General features: G+C 44.6%; 1 protein-coding gene across 1 annotated transcript in view; it reads right to left on the bottom strand.

The window, feature by feature from the left end:
- The window catches only part of LOC144487846 (SH3 domain-binding protein 5-like), a gene marked incomplete at its 3' end in the record, with an annotated part of 52,243 nt that extends 30,453 nt beyond the window's left edge, over positions 1-21,790 (bottom strand). The window contains exon 1 of the mRNA XM_078205920.1: positions 21,222-21,790. Coding sequence (XP_078062046.1) covers positions 21,222-21,293 — 72 coding nt within the window. The remainder of the gene's footprint in view (positions 1-21,221) is intronic.
- Between the last annotated feature and the right edge of the window lie 1,227 nt (positions 21,791-23,017).

The raw sequence follows: 23,017 nt of genomic DNA, 5'->3' as shown, positions 1-23,017 counted from the left end.
CGTGCAAGGCCAGGACGCCGCCATTACAGTCGACGGAGTCGCAAGAGATGCGCGACCACCAGGGGTCGCTGATTTTGGCGCCATCACCCACGTGCGACCTATGGGAGCAGCCATGTTGGTCGGCACCGACCGCGAACGACCAGCAGGGGTCATCTTCATCTATCTCAGCTGCCTGCAGTGGCGCTCACGAACCAACGGTGGCGTCGATCATCCTGGACCAGGCCAAGCCTCACAGACTCGACAAGTCTATGATGGACATTCAGGTAAACAAACACTTGATTTATTGTCTGTTTGACAGCGGGAGCACTGAGAGTTTTATTCACCCAGACGCTGTGAAGCGGTGTGGCCTCCAGATCCAACCTGTCAAACAGACGATTTCGATGGCATCAAGGTCCCGGTCTGTCACCGTGCTAGGGAGTTGCGTGGTAAATTTAACGGTGCAGGGCACGGTTTACGAGCACTTCAAGCTCCTGGTGTTTCCGCACCTTTGCGCGCCAATACTCCTCAGACTAAATTTCATGGTCCACTTGAAGAGTGTAACCCTACAGTACGGTGGGCCACTCCCTCCGCTTTCAGTGGGAGAACAGCAGCTTCCAAATTGCCCAACGCCTGTAGCCTCTCGACGCTGAAGATTACCACACCCTCCCTGTTCCAGAATCTTGTGCCAGGCTGCAAGCCCATTGCGACTAAGAGTAGGCGTTACAGCGCTGAGGATCGGATCTTCATTCGATCTGAAGTTCAGCGGCTCCTCAAGGAAGGGATCATACAATCTAGCACTAGTCCATGGAGAGCGCAGGTCGTGGTGGTCAAGAGTGGGAACAAACCCCGGATGGTCATTGACTATAGTCAGACCATTAATAGATACACGCAGCTGGATGCGTATCCCCTCCCGCGCATATCTGACATGGTCAACCAGATTGCGCAGTACCAGGTGTTCTCCACCATAGACCTCAAGTCTGCCTACCACCAACTCCCCATTCGCCCAGAGGACCGACAATACACGGCTTTTGAGGCGGATGGTCGCTTGTATCACTTTCTCAGGGTTCCTTTTGGTGTCATCAATGGGGTCTCGGTCTTCCAGCGTGCTATGGACCGAATGGTGGACCAGAACGGACTGCGGGCTACCTTGCCGTACCTGGATAACGTCACCATCTGCGGCCATGACCAGCAGGACCACGACACAAATCTCCTTAAGTTCCTACGCACTGCATCTCGCCTGAATCTGACCTACAACAGGGAGAAGTGTGTTTTTCGTACGCGCCGTTTAGCCATCCTCGGATACGTGGTGGAAAACGGGGTCATTGGCCCTGATCCAGACCGTATGCGTCCCCTCCTTGAACTTCCCCTGCCCACTAGCGCAAAAGCACTGAGAAGATGCTTAGGCTTCTTCTCTTACTATGCACAGTGGGTTCCCAATTACGCGGACAAAGCCCGTCCGCTCATCAAGTCCACCTCTTTTCCCCTAATACCAGAGGCTCGATTGGCCTTTGATAAACTAAAAGCCGACATCGCGAAAGCCACGATGCACGCTGTTGATGAGTCCATCCCCTTTCAGGTGGAGAGCGATGCATCTGATTTCGCCCTGGCCACCACACTTAACCAGGCAGGCAGGCCCGTCGCATTTTTTTCCCGCACCCTCCAAGGCCCCGAAATTCGACATTCAGCGGTGGAAAAGGAGGCCCAGGCCATTGTGGAGGCCGTCAGGCATTGGCGCCATTACTTGGCGGGAAAACGGTTCACCCTGATCACGGACCAGCGGTCCGTGGCGTTCATGTTCAATAACACGCTGCGGGGCAAGATCAAGAACGACAAGATCTTGAGGTGGAGAATCGAACTCTCCACCTATAATTACGACATCATGTATCGTCCAGGGAAACCCAATGAGCCCTCGGATGCCTTGTCGCGTGGAACATGCGCCAGTATACAGGAGGACCGTTTGCAGGCTCTCCATAATGACCTATGCCATCCTGGGGTCACTCGGCTCTACCACTTCGTAAAAGCCCGCAATCTGCCCTACTCGGTGGAGGATGTCAGGTCCATAACGAGAAGCTGTCGGGTATGCGCGGAATGCAAACCGCACTTTTACCGACCTGACCGGGCACAACTAGTCATAGAAACCCTACAGTGCAGAAGGAGGCCATTCGGCCCATCGAGTCTGCACCGACCACAATCCCACCCAGGCCCTACCCCCACATATTTTACCCGCTATTCCCTTTAACCTACACATCCCAGGACACTAAGGGGCAATTTTTAACCTGGCCAATCAACCTAACCTGCACATCTTTGGACTGTGGGAGGAAACCGGAGCACCCGGAGTAAACCCACGCAGACACGAGGAGAATGTGCAAACTCCACACAGACAGTGACCCAAGCCGGGAATCGAACCCGGGACCCTGGAGCTGTGAAGCAGCAGTGCTAACCACTGTGCTACCGTGCCGCCCAAAGTCAAGGCCACTCGTCCCTTCGAAAGACTGAGTGTCGACTTTAAGGGCCCCCTTCCCTTGACAGATCGGAATGTGTACTTTCTCAACATCATTGATGAGTACTCGAGATTCCCTTTTGTTATTCCCTGCTCTGATACATCCGCTGCCACGGTTATCAAGGCATTCCGTGATCTTTTCACCCTGTTCGGGTACCCCTGCTACATTCACAGTGATAGGGGCTCGTCGTTCATGAGCGATGACTTGAGGCAATACCTGCTCTCATACGGGATTGCCTCGAGTAGAACCACGAGCTACAACCCTAGGGGTAACGGACAGGTGGAACGCAAGAATGCTACAGTCTGGAAAGCTGTCTTACTGGCGTTGAAGTCAAAAAGCCTTCCAGTCTCCCGTTGGCAAGAGGTGCTCCCTGATGCGCTCCATTCCATACGCTCACTCCTGTATACGGCAACCAACGCTACTCCCCATGAGAGGCTGTTTTCATTCCCTCGGAAGTCTTCCTCTGGGACCTCATTACCGTCTTGGTTGACGTACTCAGGACCTGTCCTCCTGCGGCGACATGTAAGGGCCCGCAAGTCCGACCCGTTGGTCGAACAGGTCCATCTCCTCCACGCCAACCCTCAGTATGCCTATGTGGCATACCCTGACGGGCGAGAGGACACGGTCTCGATTCGAGACCTGGCACCAGCAGGGGACGTAGAAACCCCTGTCGCTCCCATACCTCCTGTTAGAGACCCCCCAACTATTGTTTCCCCTCCTGACACGGCGCGGGCAGCATCGGGACCATTACTTAACCCTTTTACTCCCGTGTACAGCTTGCCTGAGTCCAGGAGATGGTCATCACTTCAGGGCGTGTTGGAACTCAACGGATTATCATCACCTCGGGGTCAGCCGGCCCGTGAGACTGTGGAGGAACCGTTGGACATCGCCTTGGGGAGAACGCCACCGCGAGTGCCTACTCCGGTGTCATCACCGGTGTTGAGGAGGTCACAACGACGGTGCGGTCCCCCTGACCGTCTGAACTTATAGACTGATGACAAATTATTCTGTTTTTTTTGTACCCCGCCGGCCTTTGTCGTCAAAGGAGGGGTGAATGTGGTGAACCATCGTTGGTTCCCACTAGGTAGTACTGAGCCAGGGTCTGGCCAGTACTACGAGTATGTATATATGTTGCTGTTGGGGTTAGGGATGGGTTGTTCTACTTGTTGCTGTTGGGGTTAGGGTTGGGCTGTTACACCTGTATCATAGTTATTATGGTACATCCCAGTCGGGCTCCGCCTCCTGGGAGAGGTATAAAGGTCACTGCTCTGTCTGGGACCCCTCAGTCTGGGATCGTGTACTATACATGGTAGCTTCGTTGTAATAGTAAATAAAAGCCTTTATTTCCTTGAGCATCTCAAGCCTCGTGTGTGATAACACGCATCACACTGTCGGCATCACCTTCCATCATTTTACTGATGATCGAGAGTAGACTAATGGGATCCTAGTTGGTGGATTAAATTTGTTCTGCTCTTTGTGATTAGGACATACCTGGGCAATTTTCCACATTGTCAGACAGATGTCAACGTTGCAGTCAGAACAGCTCAGGTTAGGAGCTCAGTTGGCTCTAGACCACAAGTCTACAACATCAGCCAGAATGAGATTGCTATGTCAGTCTTTTCTTGATATCACATGGAGTTAATTGAATTACTTCAAGACTGGCATCAGTGATGCTAGGGTCCCAAGGAGGAGGCCTCAATGGATCATTTACTTGGAACCCCTGGCTGGAAGTCAGCTGAAAATGCTTCAGCCCTGTTTTTTGCACTGGCCTCATGATCTTATTGCAATGGGACAGATTCAATCTCTGTCCCAATGCGCTGTGAAAGCCAATCTGCTGCATCGGAATTTCAAATGCTATTTCTGTTTAAGCTGCAAATCAAACCGGAGATCCGGAAGTTTGAAACATGCAAAAAGAAAAAAGGAAGGAACCAGCATGTTTTAGTGATCACAGCAACCATCAGCTGGTGGTTAATAATGAAACCAGAGTCTGTGAAACTTTGTATGTTTTGCAATTACCACATGGACCCCACTATTTATGCAGAGGATCAGTGAGTGCGGTTGTGGCCAGAAAACGTGGATGTGTCACGAATGTGGAAGTACTGTTTTAAGAAATCCATTTCCCATTCAGCAGCCGACTAGGTTTAAGACTGGTAAAGATCTGGGTGGGGTGTGGCTGGTGGGTGGCATGGAGTACAGTGAGAGAGAGAGAATGACAGGAGCACAGTGGTAGAGATAGGCAGAGCACAGGAATATGGGAAGATCACACTGGAGGCAGGGAGGGAAATCATCAGATTGCGCAGAGGATTTGCTGTTGGAAGCAGTCCTGTTTCTTCAGACTCCCCCCCCCCTACCAACCCACCTCAATGCTGCTTTAAAATATATTTAACCGCTGAATTATTCAGCTCTTGCCTCCCTTTCTCACTTGGATTTCTAGGGCCCTGGGATTCAAGCCTGTGGCTATTGGATTCAAATGAATTCTAAAATCTGAAAAATTGACTTTCATTTAAATATAATCAGTGACCCATCTCTGGGGTTGGGTGTTGAATATTTAACTGATTTAACCTCACCCCTCACTCTTTTTCGCCCATTGTCGGGGTGGAAATGAGGTAAAAGTCCCACATACAGTCTGTCCCATTGCTTTACAATAGCTGTCACATTACAGGACTGTTCTCTATCCTATGCAAGTGCAAAGCTAGAACCGATTCTGCAACATTAAACAACGGAAGTAGCAGGAGGCAGTCTTCAGCTGGTTTCTTTTCAGGATTTCACCATTAATTCTCATGGTTTTGTCAGTACAACCAAACGTTTCAATTTGGTGGAAAGCCATGAGAAAGCACAAATTCTACAGATGAGCTCATACTCATAAGATACGGTGCCTCATTTGGTACAAATTCATAGAATATCCTTGAAGCTGGAATAGTTACAAGCACAGGAGACTTGTTGTGTCCTTGTTGACTCTACAAGAGCAATTGAACTACTCCGACCAGCAGCCGCCGCCACCCACCCCCCCCCCCCCCCCCCCCCACCCCCTTCTCCCATAACCCTGCAATTTAAAAACTCTTCTGGTGCTGATCCAATTCCCTTTTGAAACGCAGAATTGAATGTGCTGACACCATACTCTCAGACACTGCATTCCAGATCCTAACCACTCACTACATTAAAAAAAATGTTTCTCACATCTGTGGTACTTTGAATAACCTCCTTAAATCTGTATCCTCTGGTTCTCAACCTCTCCGCTAAAAAGGAACAATTCTCACTATCCGATCTGTCAAAATCCCTTATGAATTTGAATATCTCTTATTATATTGTCCCTCAACTTTCTCTTCTCCGAGGAGAATAAGCTCAGCTTCCCCAATCGTATCCTTATAACTGCAGTCCCCCATCCCCGGAAATGTTCACATAAATCTTTTTTCTGCACTCTTTCTAAAGCCTTCACATCTTTCCTAAAGGCGGTGCCCATTCCTACTTCTTCCAACGCTGAATACCCAAAGGAACAAGAAGCAAACAGAATGAGATCTGCATATCTGTGTAAATATTCTTTCATCCTTTTCACTGGAAGAAATGTATCCCTTCCACCAAAGGCCACACAGTTAGATTTGCCCTACTTAATTAGACTATTTAATTGTGCAACCAGCTTAGCTCAATTTCTTTGCATTGTAATGAATGTCTCAGCATAGATAATTAAATAAACTGATAAATCCCAGCCATGTATTCTGTGGGATAACAATTCCTTCGTTGCAGAACCAGAGGTCAATAAATAATTCAACTACTTAATTTCCTTTTGGAATCATGCATCGCTTTCCTTTGGAGATTGCAAATCAAATGCAGAACACATCAGGATTCATAGAGAAACAAGATCAATCCCTGCCATACTCCATATTGTGCAACGCTATGAAATGTTCTGGTTCCACAATTACAGGACAGGGTTCTGTTTTTAACTGTGAACAGAAACAGAAGCACACTGAACTTTGCACTAAAAGTTGACAAAATTGCACTTAGTTCACCAAATTGTAATCTATTAATGGCAATTTGTAAGCGGGATACCCACACATGTAGCATACACCATCACAATCTCAATCCTGCAGCATTCACTGATACGCAGCAACAACCAGGAGGTAATAAGACTAGGGATCATAGAATCTCTACAGTGCAGAAGGAGACCATTCAGACCATCAAGCCTGCACGGACAACAATCCCACCCTATCCCCATCACCCCACATATTTACCCTGAGATTAGATTTGTTTATAAATTAAAAACCAGAGAGGTCTAGAAGACTCAGTGGGGATTGGAATTAATACTTAGCAATATCAAAAATATACCTCAAAAACTTGAGAGCCATAGCCTTTACTTAATATCTATTATTTGTGAAATGGTTGGAATTACATTCTGCAATCTTACATAAAATCTATGAATAATTTTCCACATCCTAACTTTTCTCAAACACAAAGCTCCAAAGAAGCAAGACAGGAAAACATCAACTAACAGTTAGCTACCTTCTCTCATATGGAATCAGATCCAGCTACAATTGACAAGGTTCACACAAAAAAAAAATTGGATGATAATTAGCTATCGGTCCTGACTAATCCAGTCAGATGGTGCTTTGTTGCGCACCATCTGTGCCTTCCTCAGATTGCACTCTTTCCAGAGTTAGGGTAGTAAATGCTATAACTGAATGGATAGCAATCCTAACAGGAGAGGCAGGATTTTGGTAGACAGGCACAAAAATTCACACTGCCAACCAGCATACTGGCCATTTTCCAGGAGGCAGGATCAGCAGCAGAAGGACTACCCTCCCACAAGCAGCGGGTAACTAGTTAAGGTAAATTAATTGGAAATAATTGGTCTTTTGTGGAGGCAGGCCCCCCTGGGACCAGGTCAGCTTCCTGTAGGAGGCGACCTCCCAGCGGCTTTGACGCCCTCCCTCCCTGCCTGGTCACAGGCTGCTCTGTGGAGGAATCCCTATCCACAATGATGACCTAGTTGCCATGGCCTCACTTCAGTTTAAAAGTTTTAAGAGTGGCTGAGAGGGTGCCTCCATCTTGAGGCCCCATTTCTTCCTCTTATCTGAAAAACGCAACCTGCAACTGCTTCCACGCTACTTGGAGAGCCTCCTTGTGAACCTCCATCTTCAAGAGATTGCCTGCTGTCCTTACAGTGAATCCACTATCTGGCCACTAATTGGTTCATTCAGCGATAAATCACTGCTGGAAATGGGTGGCATGGTGGCACAGCGGTTAGCACTGCTGCCTCACAGCGCAAGGGACCTGGGTTCAATTCCAGCCTTAGGTGACTGTGCGGAGTTTGTACATTCTCGCCGTGTCTGCATGGGTTTCCTCCAGCTGCCCGGTTTCCTCCCTCAGTCCAAAGATATGTAAGTTAGGTGAATTAGCTATGCTAAATGGCCCTTCGGTGTCCAAAGGTGTGTAGATTAGATGGGATTAGCTACAGTAAATGCTGGGTTATGAGAATAGGGCGGGAGAGAAGATAAGACATTCTGACAGAGAGTTGATGCAGAGTCGATGGACCGAATGGCTTCCTTCTGCTGTTGGAATTCTATGACTGCTTCCCACACAGTGCAGGGTCGTGACCCCATTTGACCCCAACATCAGGGTCCTGACCCAAAGACCAAAACACTGCCCCCAGAACTCCCAACATGTTTCAGCATGTTGAAAATTTTTAAAAACTTGCATTTATATTGCACCATTTGAAATTTCAGGACACAGATGGTTCACAGGCAAATAAAATACTTTTGAAGGGTGGTCACTGTTAACACAGAGGAACATGACAATCTGCAAACAGCCAGACTCACAAACAGCATTGAGATAAGTGATCAGATCATCTGTTTCTGTTGCGTTGGTTGATGGACAAACATTGCCCAGGGCACAGAAAACTTCCCTGTCTTTCATCAAATAGCAGATGGAATTTTTTTTACATCCACACAACAAACCACAAGGCTTTGGCCTAACATCTCATCCAGACATTCAGCATCTTCGACCGTATCCTACTGCACTGAAGTTCCAGTCTGGATTTTATGCCGAAACCTCCGCAATAGGGCTTGATAATTAAACCTGATGATTTGCAGTGCTGGAACAGATGTATCAGTACTGCAGGCACAATCTAATAAATCCGTAACACAGCAGAGTCCTTATCTTAAGAAATATAGACCACTAACAATACAAAAAGGTACAGCAATAACAAGAACACTGCATGAGGTAAGCAATAGGAGATTGGGCGGAAGAGGAGAACAAAAATAAGTATAAATTACACAGAAATTATTGCACAGACACGCACCATTCTGTTCAACTAGTTTGTCCTGACGTTTACACACAGAATGGATATATTCTGCTCAACTAATTTGTCCTGATGTTTATACTCCACGCATGTTTCTCATTCCATCTCCCACATTTTAATTTTCAGAATTTCTTTATATTTCCTTTTCTCTCATGTGCTCATCTAGCCTCCTTCTGAAAACATCTAAGCTGTTTGCCTCAACCACTTCTTGTGGTACCAAGTTCCACATTCTATTCACTTTGGAGTGGAGTTTACTGGTAACTATACAAACCCTAGTTCTGGATTCTCCCATGGGTGGAAATGTTGTCTCAACGTCTACCCTCTCTAATCCATTTATCATTTTAAAGACTTCCGTCAGGTTTCCTCTTTGTCTCTTTTCTAAAGGAGCCCCAACCAATTCAATCTTTCCTGATTGCAGTCGAATCTCAGTTCTTATACCATCCTCGCAAATCTTGTTTTGTATTTTCTCCAGTGCTTCCATTTTTATAGTATGGAGATCAGAACAATACTCTAAACAGGGCCTGTTCAAGGTGCAATACAAGTTTAACATAACCTCACTCCAACTGAATTGTATACCCCTGGAATTAAATCCCTGTACTTTGTCGGCATTTTTACTTGCTTTGCTGACCTACAATGCTTTTATTGACATATTCATCTATATCCCTGGATCCCTTTGCTCTTCTACATCATTCTGATTTTTATTTGGTATTTTCTAAAGTATAGGTGATATTTCTACCATTCACGACACAACGCTGGCCACTGATGTAGGGAATTCAGCATGTATCTTGGTCAACCCTAAGCCTGGATCAGTTGGGAGCGTTAGCGGCAGGAAGGGCTTCAGGCTGTAAAACCACCCGCAAAATCCAAATGATGATTGCTATGAATGCAAATGGCAAGCAACAAGCAGGGTCCCTGCCCAAACTGTGTGAGGAATGGGCAAGAATTACCATCCACTAGACAAGGATGGCTGAAGGAGAAAGTGATGTGGAGATGCCGGCATTGGACTGGGGTAAACACAGTAAGGAGTCTAACAACACCAGGTTAAAGTCCAACAGGTTTATTTGGTAGCAAACTGTGAAGGAGAAAGCCCAGAGGAGACGTGAAAAGATGATCAACTCAACATAGCAAGTCTACATGTCAGTAGCTCGACAGGGAGAAGTGGCAAATTGACAGACACGGGGAGAACGTGCATACTCCGCACAGTGACCCAAGCCGGGAATCGAACCCGGGTCCCTGGCACTGTGAGGCAGTAGTGCTAACCACTGTGCTATCGTGCCGCCCCGTTATTCAGCATTTCACCATTCTTGACTTGGAAATATATCACCAATTGGTCAAAATTCTGGAACTCTCTCCCCAAGCACTGTGGCTGTACCTACACCTCAGGGACTGCAGCAGTTCAGCAAGGCAGCTCACTGCCACCTTCTCAAGGGCAATTAGGGATGGGCAATAAATGCTGGTATAGTCAATGATGTCCAGGTCACATAAATGAATTTTTAAAAAATGGATTATCTGAAATCTGGAGATGCCTGAAAACTGACATTTTTATAAGTTGCCAAGAATGAATTATAATTCTTACTATAAATGAGTAAAATAATTTACTGGCTTGCTCAGCTAAATGCTGCATTGGCACAATGGTGTGCCAGGCTAGTTATCAGCTTCACATGCCTGTCCTTTCCCAAGCTCCAAGTGGTTTGAGTGACCCTTATCACCACCCAACCTGGCTCAGCCTGATCTGCCTGACCCGACCCAAAAACCAGCAAGATCCAAAATCTGGTCCGGACTTGGTCCTAAAGTTGCTGGTTTGAGACACCGTTTATCTGTAAGGACCTGACCAGGTGAATATGGGCTCCAGGTGCTGAACAAGCTATACAATTGCATTACGATGAGAGAAAATATCAACCGAATACAAGCAGTGCATTTGGCATCAATATTCAAAGGAAAGATAGACATTCAAGACTATCGAGGAATTAAACTCCTATCAAGATATGGGACAGTCATGGACCAGCGACTGAGAGAAATGGTGCAAATCTGGGGCAGTCAGTTTGGATTCACGTCGAGGCAAGTGATGAAGAAATATCGGCAACGTGAAGATTGTATTCATCAATCCAGAGAAGGCAGGTGACTGGGGTAACAAAGGAGGTAGTCTGGAGACGTGCTAGAATCTATCAATTCCTTGAACAGTACATACTATTACAGGACATATACAAGGAGTGTTAGAAAAGAGGAAGAAACAGTTGGAAGGGGCAGGGGGAGAAAAGAGAGAGAACTTTGATGCCAAAGTTGGATTGCACCAATGATTGGCACTGAGCCCTTTCTCTTTCCAATTGTCATGGATGTTCTGAGCAATTGAGACTCAAAGGGTCATGGTCAATGATGTTTGTGGATGGCATTGAGCTGTGTGGTGGGGATGATGAGAATATGACTGAGTATCTGGAGAACTGGAGAAAAACACTGGAAGACAAAGTTATGAAGATCAGTACACCCAAAGATTTAATATACGGACTGTCAGTTTGAGCCCAGGGAAGAGGATCAGAGTGAAGGTATAAAGGTTATCAGTGAAGACTTGGAGAAAGCGAGTCATTTCAAATACTTGTAGTGGCAGAAGATGGAAATGGAAGTTAAGCAACGGATTAGCTCTGGTTGGACTAATTGGAAGAAGAGCAGTGGAGTGTTATATGACAGAAAACCATTGTTGAAACTAAAAGGAAGAAGACAATTGTAAGACCAACCTTGTTATATGCAAGTATTACAGCAAGAAAAGAGGAACAATGATTGGATACTAGTGAGATATAGATGCTGAGATGAATGTGTGGAGTGAGGAAGTAAAGGACAATAATGGGAACTGGTACATCAGGAGGTCAATGAAGATTGTGGGAGAATGGAAGAAAGTAACCAAGAAGATATTGAAATTGCGTGGCTGTATGTTGCAGAGAGAGAGAGAGAGAGGAAATGTGATGAGGTTAGTGATGGAGATCAGACTGCCAAGAAGGAAAAGAGGAAGACTTAAGATGGAAAGATACTGTGGTGAAAGACTTATAGGCAGCTGAATAGGAAGTGGAATAGAAATCATAGAATCATAGAAACCCTACAGTGCAGAAGGAGGCCATTCGGCCCATCGAGTCTGCACCGACCACAATCCCATCCAGGCCCTACCCCCACATATTTACCCACTAATCCCTCTAACCTACGCATCCCAGGACTCTAAGGGGCAATTTTTTTTTAACCTGACCAATCAACCTAACCCGCACATCTTTGGACTGTGGGAGGAAACCGGAGCACCCGGAGGAAACCCACGCAGACACGAGAAGAATGTGCAAACTCCACACAGACAGTGACCCAAGCCGGGAATCGAACCCGGGACCCTGGGGCTGTGAAGCAGCAGTGCTAACCACTGTGCTACCGTGCCGCACACCGGAATGGGTGACTGACTGGGAGGAAATGAAGAGGGATGATCATCCAGCATTATGACGATCCTAAGCGAAATGGGAGAAAATTATAGAAGAGAAAATGTTTCTACTTTTCCTACCAATGTACATCATTTCACATTTATCCATGTTAAAGGTCACTTGTTAATTAATTACCGATTCTGTAAGTTTTCTAATGTGTCTTCTTAAATTATTTTGCATGATTCTTCAGTTTTCACTGGACCCACCAGTTTGGTATCATTTGCAAATTTTGATAGAGTTATTCATTCCCAAGTCCAAATCATGAATGTAACAACTTGCCTCAGCATTGGTCTTTGTGAAACACTACATTCTGCTTAACTGAATAATTACCCTTTACCCTACTCATTGCTTTCTATTTTTGTTAGCCAATGTGCTGTCCAAGTAATTCTATCTAGTTGATTAAGCATCATTTAGCTTTTATAATCCATGCTGACTGTTTTTTGTTACATTTTCTATCTCTCAATTGACTTCTTTTACTGTGGGTTCCAGTATCTTTCTGTGATGATGCTGTCCCTTTAAGAAATTTATATCATGTTTCTTGTGAGGGGTATGTTTAAAAATCAGTGCTGTTTTACATGGTACAGATTTGTCTGGGCACCTGGCAGCTCACATGCTGAGAACGCAGGCTAATAATTGATTTTAGCCAGGGATGTGTTTGCTTTAATTAATGCATTTTTGTTTACTTGTTTTTTTTTCTCCAGGATTTCGAAATAGAATTTTGTTTAGGTTGATTGACAGAGTCATGTGCTTAAGGAGAGGAACTAACCTTACAGGGAAAAGCAGGCAGATACTGCCAGGTTCTGAAAGAAGCAAGAGGTGGCTCTGTCTCTTTCTCTCTCTCTGGAGGCTGCTGTTTGGGGCCTGCTAGGAGAATTAGGTATTTTTCTCTCTCTCTCTCTCCAGAGGTGTTCTTGAGGCTCGAGGACTAGTGGCCCAAGTACAAGGAAGTAAGCCCGTGCATTGCAAACTGAATTTGAAGAGGGAGTTTAAGTCTATAAGAGGAATATTACTTAAATTGAAACTAATAGAGATAGGTTAGCAGTTAAGAATTGTACCTTGTCATGTTTAAGTATTTCAATTGGTAAAAGTTAAGCTACTTCACTTGTTATAGTTAAACTGTATTGTGAAATAAAGTTTATTTTGATAAAAGCTTCCAAGTGTGTCAGTAGAATCACACCTGTAATTAAACACCTTATTCTCATACTAATGCCAAAATAGGAAAACTGTTGGGGTCTAGGCAGGCTTCATTACATACTTTGGAGTTTCCAATCTGGTACCTTACCATTTGTTAAATGTGACATTAAGCTTCCTGGTCTATAGTTCTCATCTCTTCTTTTACAAATAGGAACAACATTTGTTACCCACCTAGAAATAAACCACCCAAAACCCTCAGTTAGGTCCCAGTCTGTCACTCCAAGATATCTGTTGCTACTGGAGTAATTAGACAATAACGGATACCTTGGAGATATCATGGTTATTTAATTGAGGTGCTCAGCTGTCAAAGTTTAGAAAAGTTTGGAGATGATATTACTGAGCTGAAGTCACCCCAGCACAACTGTTACTTGTCAACATGTTCCATATAATTTAATGAGAAACTCTGTCCACTTGCTATTTTGGTGCTGGGAACCTAGTGTGTTCATAACCTGCAAGGATACTCATACCATAACACTTGTGATTGGGATGTCATTCCTGCAATCTCACAGAAAGCATGACAAGCTGCCAGGATATTGTTTAAAAATACGAAGTCTATAAATACAGAAGATGTAAACAGTGGGTAACAGTGATTTAAACTATAAAAAATGCAGAGTGAATCTGCATAATAAATTCCTTGTTTTTAGTAAACCGCATTTAATATTGGTATTCTTAAAATAACTTTGCAATTTAGACTACTCTAGATTTTAAAGCAATTAGTACTCTATTTCAAACTTTACAAATGTTAAAACAAAGGTAAGGGCCTTCCGACCTCAAGAAGAAATTGTGAACAACCATATAACCCAAAATACCAGCCTGAGAGAGAGAAGGTTCTCAACTTGTCTGTCATCATTAGGGCTTTAAAGGTCGTAGTCAGGGTTAGAGGAGAGACCAACAATTTGTGTTACATTTAATCTGCTACAGCATCATAGAGATAGGAACAAAATTCAGTCTGCAGATTGCACTGCATACAACCCATAACCCTTCCTCATCTTGCTGCAATTGGCAGCTTACAAAAGTAACTGCCTCACTCGGTATAGGAGCAGCAACAGATTTAAGACAAATGGCAACTAGGGAGAATAAAAACAATGTGCGTGAATCCATGAAGTTCCTTTCCATGAGCACAGCACTTTTTGATAAGGTGAGCCTTAATAGCAACTGTGAGCAGATTATTTAATGATGGGGAAGGAGGAAATCACAGTGAGCCCAGTTCCTATCCTCAATGTGTCACATACTGGCAATCCAGAAGGGTTCTACATATAGCAAGCCATGAGAAGGGACCCTGGTTGATGTTCCCTCTTCCAATACAGAGACAATTAAGCGAGCTTCAGCACCTCTTCCCTCACTGATCAGATCACCTAATCCCAGGACAGGCTGACAGTTGAGCTTGGAAACTTGCTGTTCTTCCCATCTCAGATGACACACTGGAAAGACATTTCATTTATGTTATAGAGGATGGTGTGGTGATGGCGTACCGACATTTGGTGCCACAGAGCAGAGGATATAGACGTGACGGCCTTCATTCCAAATTCAAGTTGGAGGAGGCTGTATGGTAAGCATCATGGTCATTGTGCTGCACGAGCAACTCAAGAGTTCAAACTGGGTTCAACACAACTGGTCAGGAATTGGCTAGCTCCAAACCAAAAAAGTCAATGGAAGCTTCTGAGTTGTTCTAACTACTCAACTACTTCATTAACACCCTTACAGGAAGGGAATTTGACACACCTTGCCAGGTGGATCTCATGCAACACCAGCCCACGCTGGGGGTGGGGGGGGGGGGGGGGGTGGGGGGGGGTGGGAGGGAAAGGAAAGGATTCCATGTACTTCCATGAGCAAGGACCTACTCTCAGATTATATGAATGGGTGCTGAAAGATCAATACAATATGAACTGCAGCAGACATTAAGATAATTTGCTTTCTCAGTTTTGTAAACTAAGTTAGGCTTTAGGTGACGCAAAATACTGCAGATGCTGGAAACCTGAAGTAAACACAAACAGAGAATGCTGGAAATACTCAATAAGTCAGGCAGCATCTGTGGAGAGATGGAACCAAGCCCATGCTGTTGGCTGAACTACATGCTAGCCATCTAGCCAGCTGAGTTAACCAGCTCTCTTGATAGGTTAGAGAAAGAGAAATTATTTTCTCTGGTGGAAAGTCCAGAACATGGAAGTAGAGCATTGAAACGGGACATACTCATTCAGGGGTGATGTTAGAAAGCACTGCTTCACCCAAAGGGTAATGGAAATCTGGAACTCTGCCCAAAACAGATGTCGAGGCTCAGTCAACTAAAGGTTGATCAATATTTGTTAAGCAAGGGAATTAAAGGTCATGCAAAGGTGGAGGCATTATTTTCCAGTGGGCCCAGCCATACAATCTCTGTGACAACTCTATAATGATCTACACTGTACCTGGTTTTAGTATAAAACAGGTCAGCCTTTTAAAGCCAGCTATGTCTGCTCATTTTTGCTTATTTTAAATGTCAAAACTAAAGTTTAAAGGATAAAAGCAAATTACTGCAGATGTTGGAATCTGAAACCAAAAGAGAAAGTAGATGCTGAGACTTTCCAGTATTTGCTCTTTTGGTTTAAGTTTAAAGAACCTCATCACTCAAATTTTATTGGTCCAGTTTCTCACTGAATAATTCAAGCAATTCTGAAAATTCTCTCCTTTCCCAAAAGGCTGTGGGGGAAAGGGAAGGGAGGCGGGGATGTCACTGGAAAATTTTAAAACTGACATCAATAGGTTTCTATTAGGTAAACGTATGAAGGAGCAGCGCTCTGAAAGCTCATGATTTCCAAATAAACCTGTTGGACTTTAACCTGGTGTTGAGAGATTTCTTACTGTGCCCACCATAGTCCAACGCCGGCATCTCCACTTCATGATCAGGAACAAATCAATATTTTTTTTAAAAGTACAATTATACTAGGGAAAAGAATGGGGGGAGGGGGTCAGGAACAATGAGAGCCCCTTTAAAACTGATAATGGGGATATTAATAATGAAAACAAGAAAATTGTAGACACATTAATTACTTTACAGTATGGGAAGAGAATAGCATGCTTGATGTCCCAAGGAAACTAATACTGTATAGCTCCCAAGAAACAATACTTTTCACTGTATCCCAGTACACGAGACAATCATAAATCAAAGCAATGTTAACATGAGTAAATTAACACTAATGCAAGTGTGACAAATCCTGAGGCCAGAAAGTTTTCATCCTAGGCTTTTAGAGGCAATGGTGGACATGTTGCAGATGCCCTCCTTATGATCTTCCTAAGTTTTCTTTCAAGAACCATCGCTAAATAGGAAAATTGTACTTTCTACTCTTTAAGAAAGGTGAGAGGGTGAAACCAGGGCCCGGTTAGCTTAAAATCCGTTGGAAGAAAAATACTAGACACTATAATTACCTGGTAAGACCTCAAAAATTCCCAGTTGTTTTTTTAGGATGATAACGTCATAACAGATACAACCAAAATCATAAAGGCTAATGGAATGCTGGCCTTTATATCTAGAGTGTTAGAGTACGAGGGATTAGAAGTCATACTTTAGCAATAAAGCATTGGTTAGACCACACCTGGATCAGTTCTGAGCATCTTGCCTCAGGAGACATATATTGGCCTTGGAGACAGGTTTGCTCGGAATGATAGCTGGATTTCAGGGGTTAAATGGTGAAGAGAGATTGCACAAATCAAGGATGTATTTTTTGCAATTTTTAAGTTTAGAAGGTTGATCCAAGTTTACAAGATATTAAAAGGGAACAGGTAGTGTAGGTAGAGAGGAACTATTTCCACTGGTTGAGAAATCTAAAGACTTGGGGGATATAGCATTAGATTTTGAGACAGGCTTTTTAGTAGTGAAGGTAGGAAACATTTCTACATGCAAAGGAATTCTCTTCAGTAATTGGTAGTTGATGCGGAGTTAATTCTTAATTTTAAATCTCAAATGAATAGATTCTGTTTACCAAAGTTATTAAGGGATATGGGGAAAAAGGCGAGTCTATGGAGTTGGGTCAGAGATCAGCCATGATCTAATTGAATGGCAGTGAAACTGCATCAAGGAGTTATCAGGCCTACTCCTATTCCGGGTTGCTAACCAAAATGTGTAATGTCTGGGTTGCAGTAGGTTGTGTAATCCCAGCACAAAAATTTCCAAACCATTCAGCGTCTGCATCAAAAGGCAACATATTCCATAATTAAAAAGCACTTAACACTGTCAAGAAAATATCAAGCATTAAGCTGCAATTATACTTTTTGAAACAGCGCCAACATATACTCAAGAGAAAATGTTTCCTTAATTGCAGGCATTTGCGGGGTCATGATTTTTTTCTTTCATTTGTCTTTTTTTTCAAAAGAAAATTGGTAACATATTGGTGGTTTAAATTAATCTTTTAAATGTAGTGGAGAATGTATTGTTAAAAAAAGTAGTAATGCCATCTCCATCCATTTCAGCATCACCCACCTTCCAATAACCTCACTGCTTATGCTTCTTTTGAAGCTTGATTTTTCCCTTATTGCCATTATTTATTTTGAATCCCCATTAGTCCATTTAGGCGTCAGCCCCGACTCACTTGATAGCAATCTTCCCTCTCGAGTCGGAAAGTTGTGAGTTCAAGTCCCACTCCTGAGACTGGAGGACAAAACCTCGGTTGACACGCTAGTGCCGTACCAAGGGAATGCTACAGAGAGTCGTTTTGAGTGAGATGTTGAACTGAGGATCTGTCTGTCCCCTCAGATGGATGAAAAGGATTGCATGGCACAATTTCGAAGAAAAGCAGAGAGAGCTCTCTCTGGTGCCCTTGCTAATATTCATCTCTTAACTAATGTCAATAAAACAGATGTTTTGGCAATCTTCCATCTCACAAGACAATGGTTTGTGCCATGGTTGTCAAGTCAATGTTAAACATCGCCTACACCCACTCTGGCAAGGCAGTCTCTACTACAGATTAAGACATTGGGCTGAAAAGGTGCAGGATTTGCTGCCCTCTGTTTTTCCTGAGCTCTCTCCATGGCTAATTGAACTTTCCATTTCATCTCATCTCTTACAATTCCCCTCCAGTCAACCTCCCAAGGTCACAGCCGTTGGCCACATTCTCCCAACTGTCTGTGTCAATGTCTGTCATCTTCATACCTCCCTTGCAAATGTCCTTATAATGGAGGTATGGATACCGTAGAGAAAGCTTTTGGGTAGACAGTCATCATTCCCCAATAAACATGGCCGTGCCAGTGCAGATGGCTTTGGCTGAGCAATGAGCATATGCTGATGGAATTAGCACACTTCAGGGCCTACGAGTTGATGACCTTGTCCTGCCAAGAGATATCGAGGATAGACCAGAGATAACAAACATGGAAACCATACAACCTTTTCTCCTGCTTAACATTTGTTGCCCAGGACTCACTACTATAGAAAAGTGTGAAGATGCAGGCTTTGTAGATTTCTTCTTTATCAGTTTGCTATTGTTCCCCACACTCTGGTGTCCTGACCAATATTTATCCCTCAAATATCATTAAGCAGATTATCTGGCCATTATCTCACTGCTGTTTCTGGGTCCTTGCTATGTATAAATTTCCTACATTATAAAATGACTATGCAGTTTCTGGGGCCATGCTATGTGCAAATTTCCTACATTACAAAAGTGACGATGCTGTTTCTGGACCTTGCTATGTGCAAATTTCCTACATTACAAAAATGACTATGCAGTTTCTGGGGCCATGCTATGTGCAAATTTCCTACATTACAAAAGTGACGATGCTGTTTCTGGACCTTGCTATGTGCAGATTTCCTACATTACAAAAGTGACTATACTTCAAAAGTACTTAACTGGCTTTGAAGTACATCGGAAGGTTGTGAGGTCATGGAAGCTTCTATATAAAATACAGGTTCTTACTCTAATTGACAAATGTAATGAACGCAACAGGAACAACAAGTGATGAAGTCATTGTTTGATTAATATGCCCCTATAGTCACTATACTATTAATACCAAACTGAGGCAAAAAGTACAACAAATTATAACCAGATTATAAAAGATCATGCAGCAGGTTGGGATATGACAGTAAATTAGCATTATTTGTCAAACATGAAGTACTGTCTTTTGGATGAAAGAGTAGTAGGGAAAACTGGCAGGATTTTAAAATGGAAAGTTGGCGATCATGATGTGCAGCTATAGAAATCATTTGTGGAGGCAGCACAGGATAATGCCACAAAATTAAAAAAAACAAATCCTCAACTAGTACTTGACCTTGGTTAGGCTGCAGTTGGAACAGTCTTGGGCAACATGATAGGAAGGATGGCAAATCAATGGCAAGGGATTTTACCAGGAATGAGAAGTTAAGAGTATTTTTAAATTTATTTGCTGGATATGCACCACTAGAGTCCATGTTTAGTGCTCACCCCTAAGGTGGTGATACAATTGAGTTTGCTACGCCACCTGAGAGAGAATTTAAGAGGTAACCATTTTGGTGTGGCACTGGAGTAACATTATAGGGCAGACCAAGTAAGGAAGAGCAAATTTCTTTCCCAAAAGGAGTTTTTTAAAAAGATGATCATAGAATCCTACAGTGCAGAAGGAGGCCATTCAGCCCATTGAGTCTGCACCAACTACGATCCCTCCCAGGCCCTATCCCCAAACCCCATGCATTTACCCTAGCTAGTCCCCCCTGATACTAAGGGGCAATTTAGCATGGCCAATTCACCTAACCCGCACATCTTTGGACTGTGGGAGGAAACCGGAGCACTCGGAGGAAACCCACACAGACATGGGGAGACTGTGCAAACTCCACACAGACAGTGACCCAAGGCTGGAATTGAACCCGGGTCCCCGGCGCTGTGAGGCAACAGTGCTAACCACTGTGCCACCGAGCCCCCTTTCTGACAGCTTTATGGTTACTATCACTAATACCAACTTATTTGCATTTCAGACTTGGAAAATCAGGACAACTTGAATGGAGAACACTGAGCAAAGTTAGCAGGAAAACTTCAAACCCTGACAGCAGGGCGCCACTGATAAATGACAGAAGGCCTGCCCAAACTACAAAATGTTGTTTACAGAATCAAATCTGAAGATAGACAATTACGCAATTAGGTCCAGGAAGTAATTAGTAGCTGTCCGACCTGCCCACCAATTACTGAGAATTTTGACCAGAGTTACTGTGCCCCACAGCCAGCCCAGTGCAAAGCAAAACTATATGTCACGGTGCTGCATTGCCAGGTTTCCTTGCTGCAGTGTGGTTGGGCAGAAAGATCTTGTGCAAATTGACACTGGACAGCTCTAATCAAAGATAAATTCCAATTTAATTACTGGGGGGGGGGGGTGCAGAAAATCTGTTGTGTATCATAAAGCTTTGTGGGCTAGACTATTTCAAAACTGTAGTTAGCAATGGCACAGCTAAACCAGCAATGCACAGGCTGTTAAGCTAAATGTGATTGAATGTGTTGGAGATATTCATGGATAAAATAGTAATTAAATCCCACATTCTTATGCAAAGAAAAGGGCACCCAACCTGGATAAAAGAGAGGGTTCCATTCCTGGAAAGCTATTAAATCTCCTTGACACATTCAACTCCAATTTCTGATACTGGGTAATGATAACAGGAATATTATAATAGTGTAGATTATACTTACAATACAGGTGCCTTTCTGTAGATATTATAATACAGGTCTGTAAATTTGCATAAACAGAATCTAACAGTGATTCCCATCCAAGCAACTGGCTATTAATATATATTTTTTTCAACTATGCAGTAAAGCTTCACAACAAAACCGATCCACGGGACTGCAAGGACACAAAATAGAATATTTAATTGCAAAAAACAAATACCTGAATTCTCGGATCGACTTCTTCCTCCTCTGCCACTTCTAACTTCTCATTCTTTTTCGACAACCCGTCCATTTTGCTGCTTAATTATTTATATTTTACAGAAATATTGTCTTTTACAAAGTCCAAGATGGGACTGCAAAGCTAAATGGGGGCGGGGGGGGGGGGAGGAGAGGGAAGCAGAAAGAGAGGAAAAGCGGGGCAAAGTCAGTAAGGTTTGGCCCAAATATCACTGAAAACTGAGGCGGGCACGACGCCTCTCTCCCCGCCAGAAACATCTGGAATTCATCCTCTGGCTGAAAACCAGGCTCCAAGTCAACTAGGGAAGCGAAGAAAAAATCTCCAGGCGTTTTAAAACAAAAAAAAATTCCAACGAATCAGTCAAGGTTCGGTCAGATGCCCGCCCTCTCGGTCTCAGAAAGTCCTCGATACGACCAGCAGCAGGAAAATATATTTGTAAATAGACCTATCTGCACATTCTGTGCGGATATAAAAAGAGGTTCCGCTCCCGGACAACAGGGAGGTTCAGCTGCTGCTATTCCTGTCACTGGGGTTTCTCACTTCACTTCAGTGCGTCGCCGCTCCGCCCCTTCCTCTGGAGCCGCTCTTGTTCCAACCGCTTTGTTCCAGCGACCCACAGGCTCTCAAACCGTCACACGATCAAGCTCTCAAACCGTCACACCCCCCTTTCCTCCTCAAACCGACCCCTATGCCCCTCAAACACAACCACCCCCTTAAACCCATCCCTACCCCCTCCCTCTCAAATCTACCTCTTTACCCACTGAAACCTACCCCTATCCCCTCAAACCCACCCACCCCTAGCTTCCTCAAACCCACCCACCCCATCCCCCTGATATCCACCCCTTCCCCCTCATATACACCCCTACCACCTCATATACACCCCTTTCCCCCTCATATCCATCCTTCCCCCTCATATCCTCCCCTTCCCCCTCATATTCCCCCTGATATCCACCCCTTCCCCCTCATATACACCCCTTCCCCCTCATATTCCCCCTTCCCCCTGATATCCACCCCTTCCCCCTCATATACACCCCTACCACCTCATATCCACCCCCATATACACCCCTTCCCCCCTCATATCCACCCCTTCCTCCTCATATCCACCCCTTCCCCCCTCATATGCACCCCTTCCCCCCTCATATTCACCCCTTTCCCCCTCATATCCATCCCCTTCCCCCTCATATCCACCCCCTTCCTCCTCATATCCACCCCTTCCCCCTCATATGCACCCTTCCCCTTCATATGCACCCTCTTCCCCCTCATATGCACCCTTCCCCTTCATATGCACCCCTTCCCCCTCATATGCACCCCTTCCCTTATATACACCCCTTCCCCCCTCATATCCACCCCTTCCTCCTCATACCCACCCCTTCCCCCCTCATATGCACCCCTTCCCCCCCTCATATCCATCCCCTTCCCCCTCATATCCACCCCCTTCCTCATATCCACCCCTTCCCCCCTCATATGCACCCTCTTCCCCCTCATATGCACCCTTCCCCCTCATATGCACCCCTTCTCCCTCATATCCACCCCCTTCCTCCCTCAAACCCTCCCACCCCCTTTCCCCTCAAACTCACGTTTTCCCTTTCGCCCTCAAACTGCGAGATCTCCCCCCCCCCCCCCCCCGCATTCACGTCCAACCTTTTGCATTTAGCATCTTTTCATTTGCTCCAACGTCTATTTCTTTGAAATTTCGTTTCTTTTTATTCCAAGTCCCTTATGTGTGTTTTTTTTGGATTAGAAATAACGGGCTGGATTGCATCATGGCTGCCACTGCT

This window comes from Mustelus asterias, unplaced genomic scaffold (assembly GCF_964213995.1).
Source record: "Mustelus asterias unplaced genomic scaffold, sMusAst1.hap1.1 HAP1_SCAFFOLD_1087, whole genome shotgun sequence".
NCBI lineage: Eukaryota > Metazoa > Chordata > Chondrichthyes > Carcharhiniformes > Triakidae > Mustelus > Mustelus asterias.
Note: the sequence above shows the minus strand (reverse complement) of the source record. Positions and strands in the feature narration are given on the sequence as shown.